Genomic DNA, 13317 nt, shown 5'->3' with positions numbered 1-13317 from the left:
TTTTTTGGGGGGGGTGGTGGGGGGGGGGCGGGTGGGGTAGGGTGAAAATAAAATTTTGAAATTGGAAATAATTTTTAAAAATAAACTTTAAATTTTTTTTCGGGAGGGGGGGAATCGGGGTAAAGGTGGGGTAAAAAAATAAAAAACGTGAAGTTAAAAAATATATTTTAAAAAAAGCTTTAAATTTATTTTTTCAACAAAACAATTGTATTGAAATTGGAGGAAAATTTTGTTTTCCTTACTTTTTGAAGGGAAGTTATTTTCCTTGAATTTGAGGAAAACAAGTTGATTTGGAAAACATTTTACCGAACCAAACATGAGAAAACATACCAAACACACCCTAAAGGTGGAATTCATTTCAAAAGGAAAATAAAGAGAGAAATTGGAATCTAAACAACTCCTGAATTTGATACTAAACTATCAAGTGGATGTACAAAACTCTTCTGTCCACCAGTGAGAGACATGCTTCTCCTCAACACACGGAAAAAGGGTACGAATAATTCGAAGACCCCACAAAAATTAGGTCCCAATTCTGAAAATCCACGTAGAGATGGCAATAAATCAACAACACGACAAATAATAAGCATGGAAATAGTAAAAGCTATGTTGCAAAAGGAAAAAGGGAATATTCACAAAGCATAAATACAAATACAAATCCATAATATTTAACTTAACGGACAGAATTTTTTTGAGATATTGCAAAATTATTCTTCTGTAGAAACTTCATTATCTCCTATTGAACGTCTTTTCACAATTAGCCAAAAGAAATTACTCCAAAAAGAATGGATTATACTCTTTAAAAAGAAGAAAGATTAGTGAATTTAAGTAGAGTTCAAAACTGGATATCACATTTCTATGCAGCTGAATAACAAAGACCTAATTTTGTAGTATCATGAGCTTTCCACGGCTAATTCTCAGAAGCCAGACACTACTCTTCTTTTAGATGCTGCTGGCGGTTACAGAAGATAATGCAGCCCAAGGATGTCACAAGCCCCACGAGGTAACCAGCTATAGCTCCATAAGTCACACAAATAGGCCATTCCTACATGCAAATACCAATTGTCCGTGAATGAGAACAAACCACTTACTAAAGCATTTTCCAACCTCCTGCCGAGGTCTGCAAATTAGAAAAACGTGATCTTTCCCTCAAGAGCATAACCAAAATATGAAAGGTTCTTACACTCCACTTCTAAAACCTAGGAAATGAAAATGCATATGAAGAAATTACCAATCAAGCATCAATGGAGTTGCTAATAATTGTAGCCTTTTAACTGGTAGGGGTGTGCGTTCAGTTTTTTGGTTTGAATTTTTCGGTTTTTGATTTTGTAAAAGTGTAACCCAATCCAATCCAAAATAAATTTGATTTGGTTTTCCTCTATTTAGTTCCGCTTTTTCCAGTTTGGTTATTCGGTTATGTCAATAATTAATAACATAACCAAAGTAATAATATTGAATCTCTTAAATATACTTTATAATATAAATCACAAGTGTATATATATATATATATATAATTTGGTTTTTTCGGTTTTTATTTTTTTAAATCTGAAACCAAACAAGAAAACCAAACAAAGTAATTTAATAATCCAAAATCAATCCAAATAAAAATTCGGTTTGATTTGATTTGGTTATTCGGTTTAATCCGAATAGTGCACACCCCTAGCACCAGCTATCAACAGGTACATCTAAGATAATACTCCCTCCGTTTGAAAAAGAATGACCTCCTTTCCTTTTTAGTTTGTTTCAAAAAGAATGACCCATTTCCTTTTTTGGCAACACTATAATTTCAGTTTTTCACATGGCATGTTTAAGGTCACAAGATTAAAGGACATTTTGGTATATTTGACATAACTTTAATTTAAGATCGCAAAATTGAAAAAACTTCTTTATTTTCTTTAACTCCCTGTAAAGTCAAACTAGACCATTCTTTTTTAGACAGAGGGAGTTATAGAAAATCACCAAGACTCACAAGAACTAAGATGCAACTTCATATAAACAAATGTATGAAACACTTCTGGTATAAAACTGCCTCTCCCTCTTTCATTTTTCACCTTAACGGCTACTGTTTCTATTCATCTGACACATAAAGGATGTAAGATTCGGCGAGGAAAAACATAAAGGAAATTATGATGGAAGACACATGCACGAAATAGCACTTTAGCTTTTTGTATCAGGATATAACAAGAGCTGTTTTATTTTACTTATACTCTTAGTGTGGAACATGGAGATCTTGTTAACAAAGTAGACTTAAGTGGTGCCCTTACTTGAGCAAAGAATTTTACAGATAGCAATGCAATCCGATCTTACCCCCAACAAAAAGGAGCCACATAAGCACCAACCTTTTTTCTTCTCTCCTTTATATCGCTTTATCTTTTGCATTAGTACTAGTATAGCAGGATATAATACTTCATTATGGTAAATGAACTATTAGCTTAGTTTCTTTAAGAAGAAATCATCTAGCAGATTCCCACCACCTCTCATTCACAGATATGGTTCACTTCGAAGTGTCCAGAGCAACACAAACAGGTTTCCAGCAGATGTGTGTGTCTTCCATAAGGACGAGCTATACTAATCAGGCCACTGATGAGGTGGAAACAATCTACGAGGAAGTGCAAAAAACTGACAAGGTTTGCCTTGCCTCCTAGCAGCACTTGGTATCCTACTTTGATATGTACAAGGTTCCTCAAGATTGTGTGAGGTGGCCCTACTTACCTTAAAAACAATCCAGAGAAGAATTTGTCAAAAGGGAATATAATATAAACAAGGTCATGCGGAGAAACTTTTATATGCCTTTCTATTGCAAGACTATCAAAAGATCATATCATGGACGATTGACGCTTAGTGAATGCAATTAATGCATTTGAAATTCAAATAATCTGCACCATGAAATGGACTACAATCTCTCATATTGTGAACCTCGAGTCCTTGACAATCAGTTAACTTACCTGCCATGGGCTTTCCCAATCAAGTGGCATTGGCCAAGCACCAAACCATGCTCCAATAACAGCTCCATGAGCAGGTAGACTGATCATATAGTCTGTGGACTCACTTGCTCTGCAAAACAAACATACTGAATAAGCTCTAGGATAGGTCTTAGATATAAATATCAGATGCCCATGGATTGAGGAAATGAAAATTACTTTGTTCTAGCAAATATTCGGTGCCAATCAGTCCATGATGAGCCAAAAACACAAGCTGCTGGTACAAACTGCCAAACCAATATTTGATAAATTTACGTATCCCCAGAAAAGATTTTTTGTTTAAAAAAAAAAAAGAAAGAAGAAGCTAAACCAACATTGAAGAAAAAATGAGCAAGGACAAAATACCAATGCTACATCTCATAAACATGTGACCTAAGTGGTCAAGTATCTTATCATTTCATCAGCTTTCTGAATGCAATAACTCCCAGGATTTCCCTACTGACTTTTCTTTTCTTAAATACATCGATCATATTTTCTGTAAGCATGAGATGAATCCATAAACTTTACTGTTGTAATCTTCTTGGTAGCTTATAAGCCTAAGAAATCTTTTCATGCAGTAAATAGCAAGTCCTAGCTGTTAAGACTTACAGTGAGTAGTGACATCAGAAGAGACCAATTAAAGGTCTTGGAGAAATACCTGTTATAATACAGGATCAAAGATTAGTTAGGATAAGAACTACTGCATTAGAGAAGCTATAATAAAGAGAAAGTAACAGAAAACCATTATATGTTGCATTAACATAGTCCCAGTTGAGGTTGGATAGGACAGCATAAAATGACTCCTACGTCATCTGAAACAAAAACTCAAACTAATCTCAGGCATTTTTGTGAAACATAGAGAGCCTTTAACATCAGAGGCGTATCCAGGATTTTGGAATGATGGGTGCACAGTGCACTATTGTTAAAAGGTGAATCTAATTGGTTTGACACTTAGTTTCGTATTGTTTTCAACAGTTAAAATTTTAAATCTATAGGTCCAAAATTGAAATGATTAATTAATTATAACGCCAAAAATGTTACCAATAAGCACTTAGAGAGGTGTTACCTAATTTTAAAAAGAAAAATAGTACAAGATAAATATAAAATTCAAATTTCTAATGTCACTGAGAGGTGCACCCAATCATCATTCCATTATATGATACTTCGATTGTGGGTTCACACATCTATATTTAACAAAAAATTAAAAATATAACACTACTATATATGATTTCAGGAGGGGAGCATGGGTTCACGTGAACCCGGTGACCCCCTCCTGCATACACCTCTATTTAACATGTCTGATGATCATCATAGGCGCATCTAGGATTTGAAATTTATGGGATCAAGTTCGAAATTCTACGACAGTTCATTTGTTATTGGGTTCGAAATCAATTATTTACACTTATTAAGTGAATTCTCAACACATATACATGGTCCGAGCAAAAGCTACTAGGTTCAAATGAACCTATAACTCACACTCTACATCCGCTTTTGATGATCATGCAATAACATTGTCATAATCTATGTTCAATGATAGATCAGCTCTATTTTCCATCCAACCTCAACTGTGGCTTCATGTTTCAGTATCATTATTATAAAGGAATAAAAACACATATACAGGATTACATACTCGAAACCAACAGGTGCTCCTAATATAGTAGCTCCGAGTGCATTTACTACGGCTCCTATAAACATTATATAAAATAATTCATGAACAATACTATATGAATCTTAGACAAATGACATTAATAATATAGTTCCAATAACAGACTCTACTTACCGGCAGGAAGCGCCAGCAAGCCTCGTCCTACAGCTTTGACGTACTGTGAAAGCCACAAAAAAAACACGAATCAATTATAGTAACAAAATATGTAAGTTGTAAAAATAAATTCAAACAAAACGAAGGTTTAGGATTACAGAGCATTGGGTCCTATCGTGTCGAAGGTGACTGTAAAGAAGAATTAGTACTGGAGCCAGAAACACCTGAGAAACTAAATTCGAATCAAAATAAGAATACAAATAACAGAGAGCGAAAGCAGATTATCTTATAAATTTTTCGGATTGCGAGATTCATACCGAAATCATGCGAAGAGTTTGGGATGGATGCGTGATGAGATCGAGCGAGTAGATATGACTAGGTATCCAGAAAGCTAAAGCTAACCCTAGTAAGCATATCAGATGAAGAGTAATAGCTTTCAATGGTGATACAGACAATATCGTATTTCCGCCATTTTGATCATTCTTCTTCATCTTCATCTTCATCTTCATCTTCATCTCCCTAATTCTGCAACCAAACCTGATATGAAGAGAGTTATTTGGGCCTAAGCATACGGGCCGAGTCTGAAGAGAACTTTAACCGAAAGAACCGTGTACAGGCCTCTTTTTCTTTTCACTCAATAATATCCTATGTGACAATTAAAAAAAAAAAAAAAAAAACTGACATATTTTGTTAAGAACTAATTAAATGAAATGAGGATAATATTATAATTACAAACTTTGAATTTATAGGAAAAAAGTAGCATTATGTAAGAAGAAGATATGATTTGTTTATTATTTAGTAGAATAAAAAAAGTACACTAAGTAGTGTAAGAAGCATCGAGTATGAATAATTTAGCAATACTCCTATTAAGTGGGAAGGGAAAAAAAAAAGAGAGAGGAGAAATATTGTTAGCACTCTATTATCAACTATAGTCATCGGCTCATTGCATATTATTATTAAGATCACAAGCATTATCGCTATCCATCAACTACAATAATAAGTCATAATCATCACTAGTCACTATTTATAATTATTATCATCATTTAACTGTTATTATTTATTGATGATAGTATTAATATTTTATTGAATTTTATATTAGTTATCTAAAAAAAAAATATTGATATATTCAGATGTTAGAAATTAACACGCTTATTTATTTCAGATATGCATTTAGATTCAATCGTCTTTAATATTAATAGAATGAGATATATAGTGAGGCCTAAACAGCTAATCGCCATGACCTGATCTCAATCTACAATTAGAAAAAATACTAAATGATTGTGTTGTTGCTAATTAGGCAACATATATAGTTTATTAGCACTTGAAAAGTCTATATAGTAATTCCATGTGCACTGTTATTTAACACCACACCATCATACTAAATTATTTTTAATTCTAACGAAAATTGATTGATTTTTTTTTCTGTTTCTCATTCGATGCTTGATATCTATATTAGAATCTAATTGAATTCGAATTCATATCGAATAGTCTCATATTAAGGGAAAAATATTTTCTAACAAAGATGATTTCACATTCAAGAGACGCAAATCCAAGATTTCTAGGTAAAGATGAATGAGTATTTACCACTCCACTATCAATAAATTAATGGACTTTTAAGTGTGATTGAAAGTCATTTGGAACTCAATGCTCTGACACATGTATTTAACTCACTCAAGTACAGTTGTATGTATGCATTTTTAAGTGGAAAGAGAAATTTATAGAAAAGGCAAGAAAAAATAACAGTTACCAAACGTTAATTAGTCACAATGTAAATGATGAAAATAATCACAATGTATATTTCTAAAGTATAAATGATCTTAAACTAAAGATATGTAAAATACATTAATTTTTTTTTTAATCTTATGATTCAAGCTAAAGAGCAACCGGAAAAAAAAATTACACTTTAAAATATTTTTTAAAAATAAATAAATTGAAACGAAATTAAACAAAAGGAGAAAGGACAAAAAAAAGGAAACCACATGCTGTTCCTCACAAGTGACAACCATTTTTAGTTTTTGCCTGAAGTAGTGCATGTGACAAATAATGGTGACATATATATACTGACATAATTTCTTATATGTCAAATTTATATATTCACCATTCATTTTTCCAAAGTTAACAAAATTTGCTACCATATTTAGTTACTACTAACAGTTAAAAACTGAAAATATGTTACAATTTGTTAAGAAGGAAATAAAAAATGTCCTAAGTTTATTTATTATTTCTCATACGTTGTTAAAAAAAGACCACATGACCGTTATTCCAGTTAGCATCATTTTTGCCAACTTGTGTTCCTCTCTTTCAAAGAAAACGCGGCTCTTATTATATAGTATAATATAAAAAAATATATATATGTAAAAAAAAAAAAACTAACCTAAAAAGCAAATTGCAAAGAAACCCAAACTTGCTCTGTAAACCCTAATTTTCTTTACCCATTTGCTTGTGTATTGTGTAATATGCACTAAAATCCAACTTTAAGTTGGATTTTCTTCCTTTTGAGATTGCCCTAATCTTAATTACTTCCAAAATTCTCATTTTTTTGCAAGTTTAATTTTTCAGGTGAATTTAGTAGGTGAAGGAAAGATGATGAAGAATGAATTTGGTGATGGGGTTGCATGGTACAGAGGAGCAATGGTAGGTAAAGGAAGTTTTGGGTGTGTTTATTTAGCTACTTTGAAGAACCCCAAATTGAATTACAGCTACTTTCCACCAGCTATGGCTGTAAAATCTGCTGAGGTTTCTGTTTCGGGTTCAATTCAGAAGGAAAAGGAGGTTCTCAACAATATTAAGGGTTGTCCGTATATAATTCGATGTTTCGGGGATGAAACTACTACGGGTCAGAATGGTGCTATGGTTTATAATTTGCTGTTGGAGTATGGTTCTGGTGGAACCCTAGCTGAAAGGATCAACAAATCAGGATTGTCTGAATTTGAGGTAAGGAATCATACGAGATCTATGCTTAGAGGGTTGCTTTGTATTCATACGATTGGTTATGTTCATTGCGATATGAAGCCTGAGAATGTATTGCTTGTGCCGAATTCTAGTAAGGGAAGTACTGAATTTAAGGTTAAGATTGGTGATTTAGGGTTAGCTAAGAGAGAAAATCAGAGCAAGAAGAGGAGGTTGGAGCCTTACTGGAGGGGTACTCCGATGTATTTGTCACCTGAAGCTGTTGCGGATAATGTGCAAGAGTGTCCTGCTGATATTTGGGCTTTAGGGTGTATTGTGCTTGAGATGTTAACTGGAAAACCTCCGTGGGATAGGGATGATGATATGGATGCTGAGGATGTACTTAGAAAGATCGGGGGAGGGAAAGAATTGCCTAAAATTCCTGGAAACTTATCGAAGGATGCAAAAGATTTCTTGAAGGGTTGTTTCGTTAGGAACCCTAGGTATAGATGGACTGCTGAGATGCTGTTGAATCATCCGTTTGTTGACGGATTAGTTGAGGATGAAGGAGTTGAACAACCACTGGAGGTTGAGGATATCAATATAATTGATTCTATTCTATTGGTTACTGAAAGTGATGATGAATTCGCCTATTATTCAGAAGATTGGAGCGGTGCCTCTGAAGATGATTCCCTTGGTTACTGGTCTGAGGAAGATTACGAGGATGAAATGACATCTTATTTTGATGAAGAAGAGATATTTAAAGTAGAAAAAAGTATAACTGTTATAAGCTCCGCCATTGATGGTGGTTCTGATCATGTAATTGATCCATTAGTTGAGGTCCCTTCTGGGAGTCCCTCAAACAATTCGCCGAAATGTCCATTAAGTATTACCATTCCTGCAGGTGTCTAGAAATAGTTGGCAGGATAGAGATTTAAGCATTGAATTATACATTAAATTCATTGATTCGTTACTAGATGTAGCGACATAGTCTGTATGCAGTTCAAATTGGTTGAGCTTAAATGATAAGATCTGTTATTCTTTTTAATGTGTTGCTTCCAAGACTCTACCTTTACATTTTGCTGTTGCATAACTCTCTTACTGTCTAAGATTGTGTTTATTGCTCCATGTTTCTTTCATTCTTTTGGAACAGGCTGAACTTTGACCACTTCGGATGTATGTTTTTGAAGTTTGATGATTTATTAAACCTTTTTGCAGTGTTTAGCTGGACGACTGTCCTTACAATTCTGAACTAGGGGATTTGTGTATGCACAAGAATTTTACATCTTAGATCACTCTGGGAACTAAGTTTTCTAGATTGATCGGAATGATGTACTTTGATAAGCAGGAAACATGTCATTATGTTTGTCATTGGAACACTTAATTAACCATGTGACTGCAATGCTTGCCAGATTATGTTTGTAATCGGAAATCTTGAAAACAGCTTCTTCATCACTGTCTTTGCATCATTTTCAGGGTTATTTAATCTTTCAGTGTCTTCATTTCAGGCTCCTGGATAGGGATCTCTTGTCTTGTATTCTCTGGCTAATTAATACGTCAAATTCACATTTCCATTCTTACTTGCAAATGTGAGATTTCAGGTCGGAAAAAGAGGATCTATAGCTGAAGTTGCTTCTGAAGCAGAGTTGCTTGGAAGCCTGAAAATGAAGAGCTGTTTATGATGATGAAAAGATAACATCACTTTAAGGTATGATATATTGACAGTTGAGTGAAGAAACTGCAGGCATCGCCCGCGATTCATATTCAAAATAGATGTGTCAAAGATTTTTTTTTCTATTTACATTATCCATGCAATTTTAACCTGTTTACGTTGATACTTAATTGTTCATCTTACAGGTAAAAATAAAGTAAAATTCTTGTACATTGTCCTGTTGGTTTTACCAAAAGCTAGACTTGTTTGGTGGGTCTGTTGAAGAAGGAATGGGTGTTTGCTTGTTCGGCGGCGAAAAGGTCATTGATAAACAATCATTAAAAATGTGTAGGCCAGCCATGGCCAGTCTGATTGTAAGTTCAACTGGGTATTGATTAGAATGAACATTGACCTAACGATGGCTAAGTACATAAATTAATGAAAATAGCTGGATTCCAAGAAAAGAGGCAAAAGGACATGTATAGTCAATAGGGAGTCCATGGTCGTACAACGCGGCTACTAACTTTGATTAGTTATACGGAGCTTATGTTTCGACTTACGTCTTATGAATTTACGTTTTTCATTTACATTTTCAAATACTCTATTTGAGTAGTATAAATTCAAGATAACGCATACATGACGTTATAACAAAAAAACATGACCTTTAAATAATTTCTGATTGGTCATTTCTTTGGTATAACGTTTAGCATGCTTGTGACAAGCAAAAAGCAAAGTAATTAACATGATCACGCAATTGTTAAGGAGGATATTCTATTTTTCTCCTATAATTGCTTGCAGCTTTATATCACTGCTTTACCACTTTGCGTATGACATAAGATTTCCAATCGAAATTCATTATTCTTTCCCTCTTAATTACTCTCTATTTATACTACTACACTTTTTTTTTAAAAAAGAAAAGGGTCAAAATTACCCCCTCAATTTTGTTTTATTGGTTGACTTTACCCTTACTATTAAAAACAAGTTATTTTTATCCTTGCCCTCAATAAACTTAATAAATATACCCCTCCTTGGACGGAAACCCCCAAATCAATTGAAATTACCTGATTTTAATTGAAATTATCCAATTTCTTTTTTAACCCGAACCAGAACCCAACCCACTAAACTAAACAAATTAACCCATTTCCAATCTTCTTCATCTCAGTGTTCTTGGCTAAGTACCCTAAGAACACTCACAATCTTTATCATAGCTAACACATAAATTCTACATTGTCTAACAAAATCAATCGAAAAGGTTCGTTGGTTGAATGTATAACAAGTATATTATTTTTGCTGAACAGCATCCCGCCTCTCTCTGTTGTGGGGTTCAGCAAAGAACAAGCCACACAGGTAAAAAGTAATTTGGTTGGTACCCAGAAATGGTTTTCTTCATTGAATTGAATGATGATGTGTAAATTGAAACCTCTCCATTTACTTGCTCTGTGGCTTGTTCTTCGCTAAACCCCACAACAGAGAGAGGCGGAATGCTGTTCAGCAAAAATAATATACTTGCTATACATTCAAACAACGAACCTTTTCAATTGATTTTGTTAGACAATGCATGTAGGATTTATGTGTTAGCTATGATAAAGATTGTGAGTGTTCTTAGGGTACTTAGCCAAGAACACGAGATGAAGAAGATTGGAAATGGGTTAATTTGATTAGTTTAGTGGGTTGGGTTTTGGTTCGGGTTAAAAAAGAAATTGGATAATTTCAATTAAAATCAGGTAATTTCAATTGATTTGGGGGTTTCCGTCCAAGGAGGGGTATATTTGTTAAGTTTATTGACGGCAGGTGTAAAAATAACTTGTTTTTAACGGTAAGGGTAAAGTTAACCAATAAAACAAAGTTGAAGGGTAATTTTGACTCTTTTCCCAAAAAAAAACATGAAAGTATCCATTAAAGAAGGGTAATTTCAAGTTTACTATTTAGTGCTTGTAGACATCCAAGTTTACTAATACACACATGTCCTGTATTACATCTGTTTCGAGTAAACGATAATAAATCAATTAAATCTTGAAAGTTGAAATGAATTGAATAATTCTTTTTCATTTTAGGTTCAAATTAATCATTTGGTGAATTAAAAAATATATCTAGCTATAATATTTTGAATTCCTATCTAAATCAAATTTTGAATTTGATTAATTTATTAGAATTGAATAAAATTAGGAGTTCATAAAGAAATTCAATCTATATAACACATTTAAATTATTTTCATTGTTATTATTGATCGATTAAATTCAAAATTTTCATATTTGTTAAATAAAGAAAGGAGAAAATTCTTTTATGTGTAGATTTCATATATGACATATATTATAGTACTATTTTCAGGTTATAGCAGTAGATTTAGACTTTCAAGTTATAGCATTAAAAATTTCAGGTTATAACAAATTCACATATAAAAGAAATGTTTTTAGTAATTCGAAAGAAGTTTTTTTTTTTTTTAAAAAAGTTAAACGAAAATTAAAAAAAAAACGGAATTATAGACAATAAAGTAAAAAACTGACAGTGTGGCTTGTAATTTAATTTGAAATTTATTGTAAATAATTAATGATTAGCATGAAATAAGAGATTCAAACAAATTAACAATATTTTTTATTCCTTAATTCACTCAAAACCAGTTAAGATAAACTAAAAAAATCAGATCATATCATTTTTTGTAGATAATTAATAAATAGCACGAATTAAGGGATTTAAACTAATTAAGATTATTTAGTATCCTTAATTCACTCAAATCAGTTAAAAATCAAATAAAAAATTTGATTTTATCTTCTTCTTTTTTCTAACATTTCTCTCTCTTCAATTTGCAACAAAAAAAATTCAACGTTTCTCTCTTCAATTTCAACAAAAAATTCCACATTCGAGTAATTGAAGTTTTTTTCATCTTTGAAAAATCTTGATTTTGTTGTGATGGACAACTAGGTATCAGTTTTAATCAAACATGGTGAAAGATGGGATCTTTCGGGTAGTATTTATTATTGTTTAACGTTTGTTTTAGAATGATAGCGAAATGAAACAAAAATGATCAAACTGTCGATTAATTGAAGGTGGAGTCATATTCTGTTAACTGTTGATATCTTATGAATAAATTTGATAGAATAAATTAAATGAAATTTGTATGAAAGTGTGCTAATTATTCTGTAAAAATAATTTAATTATAATGTTGACGAATTTATGAAAATTTATTTTATTTGATAATGAATTTGATAGTATAAGTCGAATGAATTATGTATGAAAAGTGTGTTAAGAAATATGTAAAAAAATAATTGGAATTCTTGATGAAGTGTATTACAAATGTTTTAAATTGGTATTAAATGTGAAATTGTTGAGTTTATATTAGTTTTGTTATTTCTGTATAAAGTTAGGTGACAGTAATTAATTATTTGGGACGAGAAATGTACATAGTTTGAATGAATAATCGTTTTGTATGGAATGTGTATTAAATGAGTATGAAAATGTATAAATTTGGTATGAATAATGATTGTTGTATGAAATGTGTATTAAGTGAGTATTAAATGTGAAATATTATGTTTTGTATGAAATTTGTTTTGTAATGTACTGTCTGAATGATATTTGTATGAAAAAATAATGACGAGTGTGTATAATTTTGTTATTATTATAATAATTTTTATGGATGGAATTTGTATTGTCTTTGGAATGAAAAGTTAATATTATTTAACATATTTCTAATTGATTTGTATAATGTTAGACTAATTGTTTTTTTTTTTTAATGAAACAGAGAATTATGTTGATTTTCAAATGAAATGAATTATATATGAAAGAGGGTTGCTGATGTGAAATTCAAAAGGTCCAAAGTCACTCGTAGTAGATGTTGTCAAGTTGGCCACAACATGAAGCATGTTCAAATTATCCTGTGCAAAACTAATGACTGTTTATTTGTTTAGACTATATATAATTTTTATTTTATTTTGTCGTTTAGATTAATGTTTTGTTTTGATATGAAACATAATTGGTTTGAAGTGCATTATAAACTTAGTGTTTAATATACCGTTCATTCTTTATACACTGTTCATTCATTAATCATACAGATTGCATACTGTTAA

The 13317-nt window shown here is 32.0% G+C and overlaps 2 protein-coding genes across 3 annotated transcripts; one reads left to right on the top strand and one right to left on the bottom strand.

Moving 5' to 3' along the window:
* Positions 1-683: 683 nt before the first annotated feature.
* LOC102589397 (phosphatidylinositol-glycan biosynthesis class F protein) lies at positions 684-5337 on the bottom strand. 2 transcript variants are annotated; one of them, XR_001472736.1, is made up of 9 exons: positions 5034-5337; positions 4875-4940; positions 4738-4780; positions 4588-4642; positions 3567-3615; positions 3138-3205; positions 2943-3051; positions 2305-2709; positions 956-1042 (listed from the first exon to the last, which is right to left on the bottom strand). XR_001472736.1 is itself a non-coding variant. In XM_006341355.2 (8 exons), the coding sequence occupies exons 1-8, from the start codon at positions 5229-5231 to the stop codon at positions 929-931; spliced, it is 702 nt and encodes a 233-aa protein (XP_006341417.2). In that variant the 5' UTR covers positions 5232-5332; the 3' UTR covers positions 684-928. The 2 variants fall into 2 exon arrangements, 1 of the variants encoding a protein (XP_006341417.2); XM_006341355.2 differs by lacking the exon at positions 2305-2709 and having other exon boundaries at positions 684-1042; positions 5034-5332.
* Positions 5338-7084: 1747 nt separating this feature from the next.
* On the top strand, positions 7085-8653 carry LOC102588748 (mitogen-activated protein kinase kinase kinase NPK1-like). The gene has a single exon (XM_006341353.2). It carries the CDS (start codon positions 7300-7302, stop codon positions 8515-8517), a length of 1218 nt encoding a protein of 405 aa, XP_006341415.1. The 5' UTR covers positions 7085-7299; the 3' UTR covers positions 8518-8653.
* Positions 8654-13317: the final 4664 nt, after the last annotated feature.

Source organism: Solanum tuberosum, unplaced genomic scaffold (genome assembly GCF_000226075.1).
Source record: "Solanum tuberosum cultivar DM 1-3 516 R44 unplaced genomic scaffold, SolTub_3.0 scf00026, whole genome shotgun sequence".
Lineage (NCBI taxonomy): Eukaryota > Viridiplantae > Streptophyta > Magnoliopsida > Solanales > Solanaceae > Solanum > Solanum tuberosum.
This window is presented reverse-complemented; position numbering and strand designations above follow the sequence as displayed.